We start from the raw sequence: 15,936 nt of genomic DNA on the forward strand, positions 1-15,936 counted from the left end.
GAAGACTGAGAAGATGAAAGGATGGAACAAAAAAAGGCTTTAAACTGTCAGGCCCTGAACATTCAGGAGAGTGAGAGGTGCACATGGGATTGAGAGTACTGAAGTGATGTGGTATACAAGGGGTGATTTACTCTCAATGGCCATATGAAAAGATCAATGAACACCAGATAATGATTTGTATGGGGGATCTAGTTTTGGTGCAATCTATATGACACATACAGAGGTCACATGAGCAAGGGAGACCAGTCCTCTATTCCTATTGCAACCTCACTAATGCACATAATAGTGACTATATGAAAAATATTGTTCAACATTCCTCTAATCAAACCAAAACCAAAGGGGCCATACATAAAGTGAAAGTACCCATGGTCTTACAATAATCTTGAACACCTGAAGAATGTGCTCAAGTTATTTAGACTGGTGCTTCCAAAATTATGTTATCTGACAGGCCTAAAGGTCACACAACCAACAAACTAGATCCATTCTAGATGCATAATATCTACCATACTGTATCTCATAAAGGGAACATTTCACTATGTCATATAGTACACTATGGCATATATGTACAGTACTATAATTGGAGCACTGTAGATTTGATGCCTCTCAAGCATTTGCAATTGTTGAGGCATTGCATTGATTCTAAATGGGTACAAGCTTTGTTTGCTGAATGATGGGATGATAACTGAAATTCTTTTGATACTAAATTCATTTTTCATGGCCCTTGGAAATCTAGTAAGTTGTGTTAATGCAGCTACTCTGTCTGATGACAAGAAGCGTTCTATCTATCAAATCTGAAAGTGATAACTACAGCATTACAAAAAATGGTTTACATTCCAACTGACCATGCTTCGAGGCAAGTTATCACAGGAACAGGCCCAAGTGAGGTAATGGCAAGTTGAGCAGTCATGAGTAAAGATGCTTGATCTTGGGAACCATGTAGCTTACCCACAGGGAACCCATACTATGACCTAAAGACAAAAGATTCAATTTGTAACATTAGTGTATGCTACCATAACTAAGGCAAAGTACATGAGCTTGCTCTTTCTACCTCATGTAAATTATCCTACCTATCCTCAGGCAGCCATCATTTATTTCTCCTAACTTCTACTCAGCAATGTATATCTAAATATCTTGTTGTAAGTGGTTGCAGGCATGCCACGTACATCTGAGGCCCCATGCACCTTTCATGGCAATTAATTTGCTGAAGCGAGGTTCCTAGCCCCAGCATATAGTATAGCAAAGGGCTGCTAGGCACAATTCCCTGAGTTAAACTTGCTATCTTACTACCCTACAATATGTATGTAACTCTCCAATTTCATTTGTTAAGGGAATTACATACAATGAATAATCTTATAACCATCATCCATAAAATGTTAGGGTAAATTTCATAGAAGATATTTTGACTCACAAATTTATTCAAAATGAAACAAGCAATGATGGTGCAACTAAGCACATTATTTCATCATTTTGTGCAGGAATTATCATATTTTTCACAAAAGTCTCCATTCATCCTGTCATTTCTTAATATATAATTCTACTACAAAAGAGATGCATCCATAAAGGAAATTAAATGGTTATGTATTCTTTAACCAAAGTATTTGTAATATGAGGCACAGTTCTGAATCAGACATTTGCCAACATATGTGACTCTGTTATTCACTAATCATATGCTTATAAAAATCATAATACAAAATTACAAAGTTGGTATAAAAATATTTCCACATAAAACCCAAACTTTAAAAAAGTATATAAAAAGATCTTGTTTAAGTATGTTTTATATAAAACTTTACGATAAATGCTAATCAATATTGTTGTGGTAAATGCATTATTCACAGAACTACATTCGCATGTTTTCTACTTCATAGGAATTTGTTTAAGTCATTCACTATAAGAATGAACTAAAATACAAGAAGGAGGCACTGTTGAAAGAACATACTGCCTCAATAAAACAGTTTGGTTCTGCAGTATGACAATGAAGTAACACAATTGGCAATTTGCATCTTGCAATACATTTACAGGAAAAAATTATCACATGCGCCAAAGTTATTACTGAACAAAAACTGTCACATAACTAACACCAGCAATTGAGAAAATAAATTTTCATATCTACAGTGCACCCCTTCCATAATCCTATTACAGTGTGTGGCTGCAAGATTTAGCATGGGATGTTCATATATCAACAGTACAAAAATTGGAAACAGAGCTATGTATATCTGGTACTGTAAATCCAATACTTAATACCAGATTAAATCGTACACCTTTAGAGGTGCAGTTAAGATTACTCATCTTCAAAATAGGATCAGCGTGCATAAAAAAAAGAGATGCTTCAACTAGATTAAAGAGTCAGATCAAAGCATCATTAATGAGATTTACATTATCTCAGTTTTCTGATACTACTGCCTTAGTAGGGCTATTTTGCAAAATGATAAACCTAATGATATTACAACTCACCATTTTATGTATTACAGAGAATTCATGATCCTGTTTTGGCAGTGAGAGACTCCTTTCTGTACATTGACAAGCTTGAAAAATGCTTGGTTAACATCCAGTCTTTCAAGGCGGCTAAACAATATGATGGTAAGCCAAGCTACCATGACATGGAGGCTGTGGAGAAGGAAGAGGCAGTCCTACCCAAAGACGTAACACCAAGGTGTTCTTGCTAGGCAGTAGTTGGTATGCAGCCAATAACCAGGGAGGTATATTACCAGAACTAACCACCTGGGTATCAGGAGGGTTAGTGATGGCTGCATAGTGAGCCAGCATTTCAGTGGTTGTCAAGCTGCACTAATCTGATCCAGGTAGCTGTCTTATCTCTCTGCCTTGCCTAAACATGGACAACTGGTATTCTGTCTACAAACATACAATCTTTCCTTGTCACACATAACACTTGACAAAACTGAACTCAAACAACTTATTCTTCATAACTTTAGATTTTCCTGTAGTGAGTGCTAAGTGTAAACCCTGCAAAATGGTAGGAGCAATAGACAGAAGTAGTAGGTAGAAACATTTAAGTAGAAACATTAGGTAGTAGTCAGTAGGGGCATTAGATAGAAGTAGTCAGCAGGAACATTAGACAGAAGCCTCAGCAAACACAGCACTAGAGTTGCACTCTGCCAGTGGCCTGTTAAGGGTAAGGCACTAAAGGTTAAGAAGTGGCAGTGGAGTTCATCAGTTGTGGAGACTCCATTGCTGTGGCCACCTTAATGAGGGAGTTCCAGAGGGGAACAGGCATCAAAGATATAGAGAGATAGATAGATAGACTTAAGATACCACTTAAGGTCCTTATCAGTCAATTTACCACATGAACTTCTGATACTATCTAATAATAACCCTAGTGTTACCTAACTAAATAATGAACATGAACAACTCCTCCTACAGTATAAGTGATGAGCAAAGTACAAAGTTCCTTACCAAATGGTAACTGTACAGTAGGCTATTTCAATTCAAGAAAATAAGAGCTTTCCATTGATGACTTTCTTTGGCGGTGTCTAAGTGTCAAGTGGCATCCTCATTATTAGCTCGTTAGTGTCCCTAAGATGAAATAACCATCAACATTACCTTGTATCAAAATCTGCAATATGTAGCTGTCTGATAGATGATTAATACTTTGCTGAGGCAGTTTAGCTTATTGTTTCATGTCCCAGCTGCCTTGAAAGATAAGTTGCTAACCATGCATCTATTAACCTACTAAATATAAATAAAACAAATAATACATATCTATTCATACGTGAAATAAATTTTGCAACGGGAATAAGCACATCATCTACAGTAGTGCTTCAGTCTTCTATCCTAACAAATAATGCAAAACAAACGTGCTGTATAATTTTTAAAAGCTAATAATATACATATGTATGTTATCCCTGGGGATAGGGAAGAAAGAATACTTCCCATGTCTTCCTGTGAGTCATAGAAGGTGACTACAGCGGACGGGATTGGGGGGGCTGGAAATCCTTCCCTCTGGTTTTACTTTTCCAAAAGAAGGAACAAAGAAGGGGGCAAAATTAGGATTTTTCCAACAAACGCTCAGTCATCTGTTCTTAATGCCACCTTACTGATGCAGGAAATGGTGAATATGTATAAGGAAAAAAAGAAATATGCATATAATATACTCCTATAAGTCCAATGGGAAATGAAACACGATAAGTTCCCAAGTGCACTTTTGTGTAATGATCACATCATCAGGGGAGACACAAGAAATATAACAGTTAGTTGATATACAATGATGAGACATAGCTAGGATGCCATTTGGTAAACAAGCAACACCATATACCAATGGTGTCATAGATACATCTCTTCCTTGTATATGAACTGACTGTTTGATATGACGATATGATCATTACACAAAAGTGAACTTGTGAACTTGTCAGGTTTCATTTTCCTGAGGATTTTTTGCATATACACTGTGTATATATAAATATATATATATATATATATATATATATATATATATATATATATATATATATTTTTTTTTTTTTTTTATACTTTGTCGCTGTCTCCCGCGTTTGCGAGGTAGCGCAAGGAAACAGACGAAAGAAATGGCCCAACCCCCCCCCCCCATACACATGTACATACACACGTCCACACACGCAAATATACATACCTACACAGCTTTCCATGGTTTACCCCAGACGCTTCACATGCCTTGATTCAATCCACTGACAGCACGTCAACCCCGGTATACCACATGACTCCAATTCACTCTATTCCTTGCCCTCCTTTCACCCTCCTGCATGTTCAGGCCCCGATCACACAAAATCTTTTTCACTCCATCTTTCCACCTCCAATTTGGTCTCCCTCTTCTCCTCGTTCCCTCCACCTCCGACACATATATCCTCTTGGTCAATCTCTCCTCACTCATTCTCTCCATGTGCCCAAACCATTTCAAAACACCCTCTTCTGCTCTCTCAACCACGCTCTTTTTATTTCCACACATCTCTCTTACCCTTACGTTACTTACTCGATCAAACCACCTCACACCACACATTGTCCTCAAACATCTCATTTCCAGCACATCCATCCTCCTGCGCACATCTCTATCCATAGCCCACGCCTCGCAACCATACAACATTGTTGGAACCACTATTCCCTCAAACATACCCATTTTTGCTTTCCGAGATAATGTTCTCGACTTCCACACATTTTTCAAGGCTCCCAAAATTTTCGCCCCCTCCCCCACCCTATGATCCACTTCCGCTTCCATGGTTCCATCCGCTGACAGATCCACTCCCAGATATCTAAAACACTTCACTTCCTCCAGTTTTTCTCCATTCAAACTCACCTCCCAATTGACTTGACCCTCACCCCTACTGTACCTAATAACCTTGCTCTTATTCACATTTACTCTCAACTTTCTTCTTCCACACACTTTACCAAACTCAGTCACCAGCTTCTGCAGTTTCTCACATGAATCAGCCACCAGCGCTGTATCATCAGCGAACAACAACTGACTCACTTCCCAAGCTCTCTCATCCCCAACAGACTTCATACTTGCCCCTCTTTCCAGGACTCTTGCATTTACCTCCCTTACAACCCCATCCATAAACAAATTAAACAGCGACAAAGTATGATAAATATAAATAAATATAAATATATATATATATATATATATATATATATATATATATTTTTTTTCTTTTTTTTTTTTTTTTAAACTTCGCCATTTCCCGCATTTGCGAGGTAGCGTTAAGAACAGAGGACTGGGCCTTTGAGGGAATACCCTCACCTGGCCCAATTCTCTGTTCCTTCTTTTGGAAAATTAAAAAAAACCGAGAGGGGAGGATTTCCAGCCCCCCGCTCCCTGGAAAATTAAAAAAAAACCCGAGAGGGGAGGATTTCCAGCCCCCCGCTCCCATATATATATATATATATATATATATATATATATATATATATATATATATATTTATATTTATTTATATTTATCATACTTTGTCGCTGTCTCCTTCAAACATACATATATATATATATATATATATATATATATATATATATATATATATATATATATATATTTCTTTCTTTCTTTTTTCTTTCAAACTACCCGCCATTTCCTGCCCTAGCGAGGTAGCGCCAAGAACATATATATATATATGGTTCCAACAATGTTGTATGGTTGCGAGGCGTGGGCTATGGATAGAGTTGTGCGCAGGAGGATGGATGTGCTGGAAATGAGATGTTTGAGGACAATGTGTGGTGTGAGGTGGTTTGATCGAGTGAGTAACGTAAGGGTAAGAGAGATGTGTGGAAATAAAAAGAGCATGGTTGAGAGAGCAGAAGAGGGTGTTTTGAAGTGGTTTGGGCACATGGAGAGAATGAGTGAGGAAAGATTGACCAAGAGGATATATGTGTCGGAGGTGGAGGGAACGAGGAGAAGAGGGAGACCAAATTGGAGGTGGAAAGATGGAGTGAAAAAGATTTTGTGTGATCGGGGCCTGAACATGCAGGAGGGTGAAAGGAGGGCAAGGAATAGAGTGAATTGGAGCGATGTGGTATACCAGGGTTGACGTGCTGTCAGTGGATTGAATCAAGGCATGTGAAGCGTCTGGGGTAAACCATGGAAAGCTGTGTAGGTATGTATATTTGCGTGTGTGGACGTATGTATATACATGTGTATGGGGGGCGGGGGGTGGGCCATTTCTTTCGTCTGTTTCCTTGCGCTACCTCGCAAACGCGGGAGACAGCGACAAAGTATAATAAAAAAAAATAATAATATATAAATATAAGAAGAGTGAATGTTGGGGTGAAGAGGGTGGTGAGAGTAAGTGAGCTTGGGAAGGAGACTTGTGTGAGGAAGTACCAGGAGAGACTGAGTACAGAATGGAAAAAGGTGAGAACAATGGAAGTAAGGGGAGTGGGGGAGGAATGGGATGTATTTAGGGAATCAGTGATGGATTGCACAAAAGATGCTTGTGGCATGAGAAGAGTGGGAGGTGGGTTGATTAGAAAGGGTAGTGAGTGGTGGGATGAAGAAGTAAGATTATTAGTGAAAGAGAAGAGAGAGGCATTTGGACGATTTTTGCAGGGAAAAAATGCAATTGAGTGGGAGATGTATAAAAGAAAGAGACAGGAGGTCAAGAGAAAGGTGCAAGAGGTGAAAAAGAGGGCAAATGAGAGTTGGGGTGAGAGAGTATCATTAAATTTTAGGGAGAATAAAAAGATGTTCTGGAAGGAGGTAAATAAAGTGCATAAGACAAGGGAGCAAATGGGAACTTCAGTGAAGGGCACAAATGGGGAGGTGATAACAAGTAGTGGTGATGTGAGAAGGAGATGGAGTGAGTATTTTGAAGGTTTGTTGAATGTGTTTGATGATAGAGTGGCAGATATAGGGTGTTTTGGTCGAGGTGGTGTGCAAAGTGAGAGGGTTAGGGAAAATGATTTGGTAAACAGAGAAGAGGTAGTAAAAGCTTTGCGGGAGATGAAAGCCGGCAAGGCAGCAGGTTTGGATGGTATTGTAGTGGAATTTATTAAAAAAAGGGGGTGACTGTATTACTGACTGGTTGGTAAGGTTATTTAATGTATGTATGACTCATGGTGAGGTGCCTGAGGATTGGCGGAATGCGTGCATAGTGCCATTGTACAAAGGCAAAGGGGATAAGAGTGAGTGCTCAAATTACAGAGGTATAAGTTTGTTGAGTATTCCTGGTAAATTATATGGGAGGGTATTGATTGAGAGGGTGAAGGCATGTACAGAGCATCAGATTGGGGAAAAGCAGTGTGGTTTCAGAAGTGGTAGAGGATGTGTGGATCAGGTGTTTGCTTTGAAGAATGTATGTGAGAAATACTTAGAAAAGCAAATGGATTTGTATGTAGCATTTAAGAATCTGGAGAAGGCATATGACAGAGTTGATAGAGATGCTCTGCGGAAGGTATTAAGAATATATGGTGTGGGAGGCAAGTTGTTAGAAGCAGTGAAGTTTTTATCAAGGATGTAAGGCATGTGTATGTGTAGGAAGAGAGGAAAGTGATTGGTTCTCAGTGAATGTAGGTTTGCGGCAGGGGTGTGTGATGTCTCCATGGTTGTTTAACTTGTTTATGGATGGGGTTGTTAGGGAGGTGAATGCAAGAGTTTTGGAAAGAGGGGCAAGTATGAAGTCTGTTGGGGATGAGAGAGCTTGGGAAGTGAGTCAGTTGTTGTTCGCTGATGATACAGCGCTGGTGGCTGATTCATGTGAGAAACTGCAGAAGCTGGTGACTGAGTTTGGTAAAGTGTGTGAAAGAAGAAAGTTAAGAGTACATGTGAATAAGAGCAAGGTTATTAGGTACAGTAGGGTTGAGGGTCAAGTCAATTGGAAGGTAAGTTTGAATGGAGAAAAACTGGAGGAAGTGAAGTGTTTTAGATATCTGGGAGTGGATCTGGCAGCGGATGGAACCATGGAAGCGGAAGTGGATCATAGGATGGGGGAGGGGGCGAAAATTCTGGGAGCCTTGAAGAATGTGTGGAAGTTGAGAACATTATCTTGGAAAGCAAAAATGGGTATGTTTGAAGGAATAGTGATTCCAACAATGTTGTATGGTTGCGAGGCGTGGGCTATGGATAGAGTTGTGCGCAGGAGGATGGATGTGCTGGAAATGAGATGTTTGAGGACAATGTGTGGTGTGAGGTGGTTTGATCGAGTAAGTAACGTAAGGGTAAGAGAGATGTGTGGAAATAAAAAGAGTGTGGTTGAGAGAGCAGAAGAGGGTGTTTTGAAATGGTTTGGGCACAAGGAGAGAATGAGTGAGGAAAGATTGACCAAGAGGATATATGTGTCAGAGGTGGAGGGAACGAGGAGAAGTGGGAGACCAAATTGGAGGTGGAAAGATGGAGTGAAAAAGATTTTGTGTGATCAGGGGCCTGAACATGCAGGAGGGTGAAAGGAGGGCAAGGAATAGAGTGAATTGGATCGATGTGGTATACCGGGGTTGACGTGCTGTCAGTGGATTGAATCAGGGCATGTGAAGTGTCTGGGGTAAACCATGGAAAGCTGTGTAGGTATGTATATTTGCGTGTGTGGATGTATGTATATACATGTGTATGGGGGTGGGTTGGGCCATTTCTTTCGTCTGTTTCCTTGCACTACCTCGCAAACGCGGGAGAAAATAAAAAAAAAAAAACTCAATGTATACATATGTATACACACACAGACATATACATATATACATATGTACATAATTCATACTGTCTGCCCTTATTCATTCCCGTCGCCACCCCACCACACATGAAATGAAAACCACCCTCCCCCCGCATGTGCGCGAGGTAGCACTAGGAAAAACAACAAAGAACACATTCGTTCACTCAGTCTCTAGCTGTCATGTACAGATGTATATATCTATTTTTCCATACGTATTCGCCATTTCCTGCATTAGTGAGGTAGTGTCAAGAACACAGAAGTGAGCCTTAGAGGAAAAAATCCTCACTTTGCCCCCTTCTCTGTTCCTTCTTTTGGAAAAGTAAAAACTGGAGGGGAGGATTTCCAGTCCCCTGTCCTACCCCTCTTAATCACCTACAACACGCAGGGAATACATGGGAAGTATTCTTTCTCCCCTATCCCCATGTATAATATATATAAATATATATATACTACATTTACACATTAATCTATTATGATGACACAAAACTAAAACAACAATATCAACAAATTATGTCAATGCCTGTGTAATTCCCTTTTCTCCAAGGAATTAATAAATGATAAAACACTGAACATACCACATGTACATTTCAGAAATGCCATTTTAATCTCTTTATTATCTAGTCATATTGTCTTATTATATACTGTACACAAGGAAATGAGTGGATTATATCTAATTTGTTGACTAGTTAAAAGAAACTGTTATGACAATGTGGCACATTACCGGAAGGACTACTTACACATGGACAGTGAGTTAAAATTCTCATTCTCGTTTGTCTGTATCATTAGACAAAAGTGAATACTTACAAAACTGTAGACAGGCTACTGACCACAAAATTCCTCAACAGAAGACCGCATTAGATTCCCATTATGACATAAAATACATATGTATCTGCACTAACCCACAAAGTCTTGAAACCTCCAGTAACAACAGCAGCCATATATATATTCTCTTTGTGCATAGCCACTAACTAGTGATGCTTACTGAATTAAAACAAGGAAAACAATACAACCTATTCAAATGCCAAGGCAGCTGAAAAAGGAAATACTGCTGAAAAGTGTTGTACTGAGGTTTTACAGACAACTGACATCTGCAAAGCATTTGTGAGCAGTACAATCAACAACCAATGGGTCAGTTTAATTAAGCTGGCATGCAGAATTATAATGAGTGGTGAACTACCTAAATTGAGACAACCTACATCCTTTGTTAACCAACATTTATCTGACCCAAAAATTCACACCATACTCCAGCTACTACCCTGCAATTGTTATAAATTAATGTATAACAAGAACTACAATGTTAATAGGAGACTAAGTTCTACTATTTTCAGAATTTTACAAAGTGCACATTAACATCAAATCTGAAAAGGCAACACAGTTATGGACGGCCAACATGAGGTTTCTGTCTCATTAACTGCACAAATATGTTATCGGTAAATATAACGTACGAGGATGAGTATGGATAACCATATAGTTTTGTGCCTTGCAAACAATCTATGTAACCAACTGCATGGCAATAAATGGCACTCATTCAAATCAAAATCACATGTTACTAAAAAAGGTAATAAAAAGTCTATCGCAAGGAAATATGATTGCATCCTGTACTGTTGTTACACAGATAACAATAACAAAAAAAAGTGACTGTAATGGTAAGTTTTACCTATAGTGAAGATAAATATACTCCCAAGCTCTTTCTCCAGGTTTCTAAAAAGTAAAAAAAAAAATTATAGTGGCCTCCACTACTAATAACTGTACACCACCATTTAGCCACTTATATACAGTTTAAAAAAAAATACCAAATTCACAAAATCAAACAAGGGAAGGGACCACATCTGCTGACAAAGACACAAACCCTTTACATTCTAAGCTTCATGTATTTCCCATTCCCCCAGCCTGAAGTATTTTTGCAAAAAAACGAAAGATGAAAAAATAGGGAATCATATTAATTCAACATAACGTAAAGAGACACAAAACAACTCAAAAGATAAAAGTTCCCTTATCTGCTGCAATCCCTCAGTTTTCTTAGCAGTATGGCAGTTTGTTACCCTTCTTGTGAGTATAATTCTATCATGTAACAGCCATCATGGGGCCTGAATTGGGCCTAAATAATTCTTCATGATGAGTATCATCGTATTCCTCTATTTCACTACTTTCAGTAAAATCTCATCTTCTTTCTTCCCATGTTAGTACATGTTAATATTTGTAGCTGCCAGACACACAGGTAAAACGTCTGCAGGATGCAAGGTATCACATTTATTACTGACAAATAAGTTTTTAGTTTTTCTGCATAAACTTATGTAACTTACTTTTTCAATGCTGATTACTGTTCCATTTGAGTTTCCTGTGTACCAAATAAGTTTTTAGTTTTTCTGCGTAAACTTATGTAACTTACTTTTTCATGCTGATTACTGTTCCATTTGAGTTTCCTGTGTACTATCTTGGAAAACAGGTAGTTCTTTATTTCACTGTTTCAGCAATTTGGCTCAATTCTGGTAAATGACTGTCTGCTATGCACAGGCACATATGTTCTATATACAGTATTACTTTAAATATCTTTCTGAAGCTCTTCCAAGCTCTGTTCATACTGTTTTCAATGATAATGTCATTCTTGTTCACTCCAAAGATATATAAAATTTGTAAGTCTACAATCTGGTATTATTTTATGAATGTGTTGAAAGCTACCTCAAAAGTGTCATGTCAGTGATCACTCACACCAAACACTTCAACTACAGCATTAGAGGTAAGATCTTCATCTGCAGCCAGAACTAAGTCTACTAAGTTCATGTCAAAAGAAAGTTTCTCAGTGAATTGTCCGAGGGCACTATCAAGCAAGTCTCGGTAGAGTTCATGCTCAGAGCATGTCAAAATCCTCTATCATAATCAATTTAAGTTCTTTACAAATTCCAGCTCACTGATTATATGTATTTCTTCTACCTTTGATGTCTGTGCATGTGAGATATATTCCTATACTGAACCTACAGATACTCTGATGAGATATACTTGAGATTCATAAAGAAGCTGCCAAGAAAATATCTTTCTGGGTTACTGCATGCACTCTTACAACAGATCCATAAGCTTCATCCCTCCATTGAACCTAAAGGTACTCTGATAAGATATACATGAGATTCATCATTCAGCTACAACTTAATATCTACAACTACATCTAAAGTTTTCATGTCACAAGCAGCTTTCTCAATAAATTGTATCAGGGCACTGTCAAGCATGCTCAGTCAGAGTTCATACCCAGAGTTACTGGAAAGCGATTCTCCCTACAGTGTATACCACTAAGTCAAAATCCTCCATCATGATCAAAGTAAGTTCGTTACAAATCCTGCTACCTGGCCATTATTATTTCTTTTACCTTTGATGTCTGTGCTTGTGAAATCATTCCTCTGCAAAACCTACAGATACTGTGATAAGATATACTTGAGATTCATCAGGGAGTTGCTAAGAAAAGATCTTTCAGGGTTATAGTATGCACTTTCACAACAAATCTGTAAGCTTAATCCCTTTGCTGAACATAGAGGTACTTTGATAAATATATGAGATTCATCATTAAGTTGCCAAGTAAATATCAACAATCACAAGTAGGTTTCTCAACAAACTTTTAGGGCACTATCAAGCAGGCTTAGGTACAGTCCATGCCTAGAGCTTCCAGAAAGGGATTCTCCCTGCAGAATATACCAGCTTATCAAAATCCTCCATTCTTAATCATACTGTGTTCATTATATAAGGTTTTCTTCTACCTCTGATGCACTTGCCAGTAAGATTTCTTCCTCTGCTCAACTTACAGGTACTTTGGTAAGATATACTTGAGGTTCATCAAGAAGCTGCCAAGAAAATATCTTTCTGTGTTACTGCATGTACTTTACTACAGATATGTAGTCTCCATCCCTCCAATGAACCTGCAGGTACTTTGATAAGATAAAAATGAGATTCATCATTCAGCTGCAGTACATATCTTTCTGGGTTACAGCATGCATTATTACAATAGATCTGTAAGCTTCATCCTTCTACTGAAGCTACAGGCACTTGTGAGATTTATCACTCAGCTGCCAAGTAAATATCTATCTGGGTTACTGAATGTACTTTTACAATATATCTGTGAGCTTCATCCCTTGGTTGAACCTACAGGTATGCTGATAAGAAATACATGAGATTCATCAGTTAGCTAGGTGTTACTGGACTCCACCAGCTCAAGGTCACACTGTCAGTGGAAAACAACCTCTGGCTAGGTTATATCATTGGGAGTACAGTCCCGTCAAAGAATTTCTTACTCCATAGGAGTCTACATTTCCCTGCTAACAAGGCAGCCTTTGCCTGCAAGAGTGTTTTAGAAAGGTCCTGGGTAACACAGGATGCTTTCATAAAAACTGAACCTGGGGTAATTATATATAAACAAATAATTAATCAGCTGCCTAATAAATATCTTTCTGCATTACTACATGTACTTTCAAAATATATCTACAACATTCATACCTTTCCTGAATCAATGTATAAAAGGTTCCTGTTCTTTTAGTTATGTATGCCATTATTTCATGTGTTTTTATAATACTATGCTATGAATCAATTCAACAGATAAAATAAAATACTTATCAACCTTTACCTCACTGCATAGACAAAAAATGTGGAAAATGACTGACTAGTCAGTTAGCATGTCATCCTAATATGTACCAATTGGCTTGGAAGAACAAATGAAACAATTCATGCCATGCAATGATCCTTCCAAATAAGAACTTATGTCTAAAGAAGTTATAGTGGAAAAAGAAATGCCTGCTTCGCTCAAGAGCCAAATCAACATGTAGAATTTTCTTACATTTGTTTGCACAATTGTTATTTAGATTAAGATTCTTGAAGTTCAGCAACTTACATGCCTTTGAAAATTCTCCATGTTTCATTCAGATCTTATGTGACTACAAGAGGGCTTACATGTTACCGATTGGGAAAGTACCATTCTCATCCTTAGATAAATATGGTAAACATACACCACAACAAAGGGGTCTCAAACATAAAACCTATTTGGTATTTTCAAGGTACATTTCATGTAATCAGTACTTCAGAGGAGCCATGAAAATATTCTGCGACATAGTCAAAAGAATTTGTCTGTTATCATAAAAAGATGTGCTTCTAATCAGGTAGCGTATGGTTTTGAATATCCTTTAATGAAGTCATACGTCTGACATGAATTTGCATCAGTTCAGAGAGATGTCACAGTTGTCCTTTAGTTAAAAGGAGATATTCAAAAATATTCTTATATCAGATTTGTCCCCTAGCTCAGAGAGATGTAACAGAGATACATGCTCTCAGTTATTATGAAAATCATCTTGCATAGCAATGATCAAAAAATTTCATTAACATCAATTCTAATTTAAACTGTTGTTTCTTGATGGACTGTGGTTGTTGGTTTACTTGGTGAAAGAGGGACCGCTGCTTCATCATCCAAACTCCTGGAACTACCCCGAATACTTCCTGCATAGCCATTACCCATATTCCCACTAACTGGACTAGTGCGATAGTTACGACTGGGAAGCATAGTAGGAAATATTGTAACTGTAAAATATATCACAAGACATACCCAACTTGAGCTCATTTTCACCCACACAGCAGACCAAGAGCGTCCAAATGTCAACAGTCTTGCAGTGGATGGTGTATACCAGTCTGTGAGGCTCATCATTAGGAAGAGAGTAGCAAGACTAAGCATAACGTGAAACAGCGGATAACTATAGGCTAATCCATTACTTTCATTACGAACCACTTTCTGTCCCCCTATATCCTCAACATCATAGCGCTGAATACTCTGACGTGAGGGACAACTGGGAAATTCAATGGCCTGGCAATTATCTGGAGTGGCTGTGCGTACAACAGAATACATAACTGTGATTAAGGTAAGTGCTAGACTCACATAAGGAAGGATTTCCTCTGCCCATATTTTTTCTTCATTACCATCACCTTCACCATCATCATCATCATCATCGTCATCAGGATAATCAGATCTGACATCATGTCCAGCACCAATCCAAACACTAGAGTTCTCCCACTTGTCAGAGTTTCGGTAATTGTGAGGAACACTTGCAATGGCAGTCCAAGTGAGGTACATGACGTACAATGAAATAAGGGAAGAGTGGAGAAGTCTAAGACGAAAATCTTTGGGCCCTGGAGATAAACGAGAAATGGTGATGATTACAACCAATTCAAACACATGAAGTGACTTTTAGCAAGTAATAAGAGCTAAATTTACAATCATTATCTACAGATTTCAAATGAAAGGCAGTTTTGTGTAAAGAGACTTTTTCTGCACATGTGGGTACAGTACCAGAAAAGTCCTTCTTGGCTCACAACTGGACCTCTAATTCAATAGATAGCCAGATTTGTGAAAAAAGTTACCATCAACTAATCTATGGTATCAATTATTGGTTGTTAGTTAGTGAAGAACTAAATATGAAAAAAAATTCCCAAAGCCAACCGACTGAAGGCAGCCCTACCACTTAGAACATCCCTGCTATACAAGCCCTCACCAGAAAGGAGAAAATATACAGGTAGAGTTGGAGTGTAGCACAAACCACAACAAATCATTCTATTGACATTAAAAACATATTGTACATGTACCTTATTTGCCTGTAATACGATTTACACAAATTTAGTATCCCTTTTTGGAAATTCTTTCAGGTTTTATATAATGCTTCTCCCTAGGTTCAATCATCAGGTGAGCCTTTAAAGAATCTCTATGATCCCTAGGGTTTGAAGCCAGGAAACAGCCAAAGAAAGGATTCACCCACTCACATACACATACATATACACACATAAAGATTAGAAAGGGTAGTGAGTG

General features: G+C 38.2%; 1 protein-coding gene across 3 annotated transcripts in view; it reads right to left on the reverse strand.

Moving 5' to 3' along the window:
* Window positions 1-698: 698 nt before the first annotated feature.
* LOC139760194 (serine incorporator 3-like) overlaps window positions 699-15,936 on the reverse strand; it is a 35,796-nt gene continuing 20,558 nt past the window's right edge. For 2 of the 3 annotated variants that reach the window (XM_071683139.1, XM_071683132.1), the window contains one exon: window positions 10,944-15,263. In XM_071683139.1, the coding sequence (XP_071539240.1) occupies window positions 14,479-15,263 (785 nt within the window). In that variant the 3' untranslated portion in view covers window positions 10,944-14,478. Of the gene's footprint in view, window positions 969-10,943; window positions 15,264-15,936 lie in introns of those variants that run through there. The other variant, XM_071683145.1, reaches the window with a different exon arrangement.

This window comes from Panulirus ornatus, chromosome 3, assembly GCF_036320965.1.
Source record: "Panulirus ornatus isolate Po-2019 chromosome 3, ASM3632096v1, whole genome shotgun sequence".
Classification (NCBI taxonomy): domain Eukaryota; kingdom Metazoa; phylum Arthropoda; class Malacostraca; order Decapoda; family Palinuridae; genus Panulirus; species Panulirus ornatus.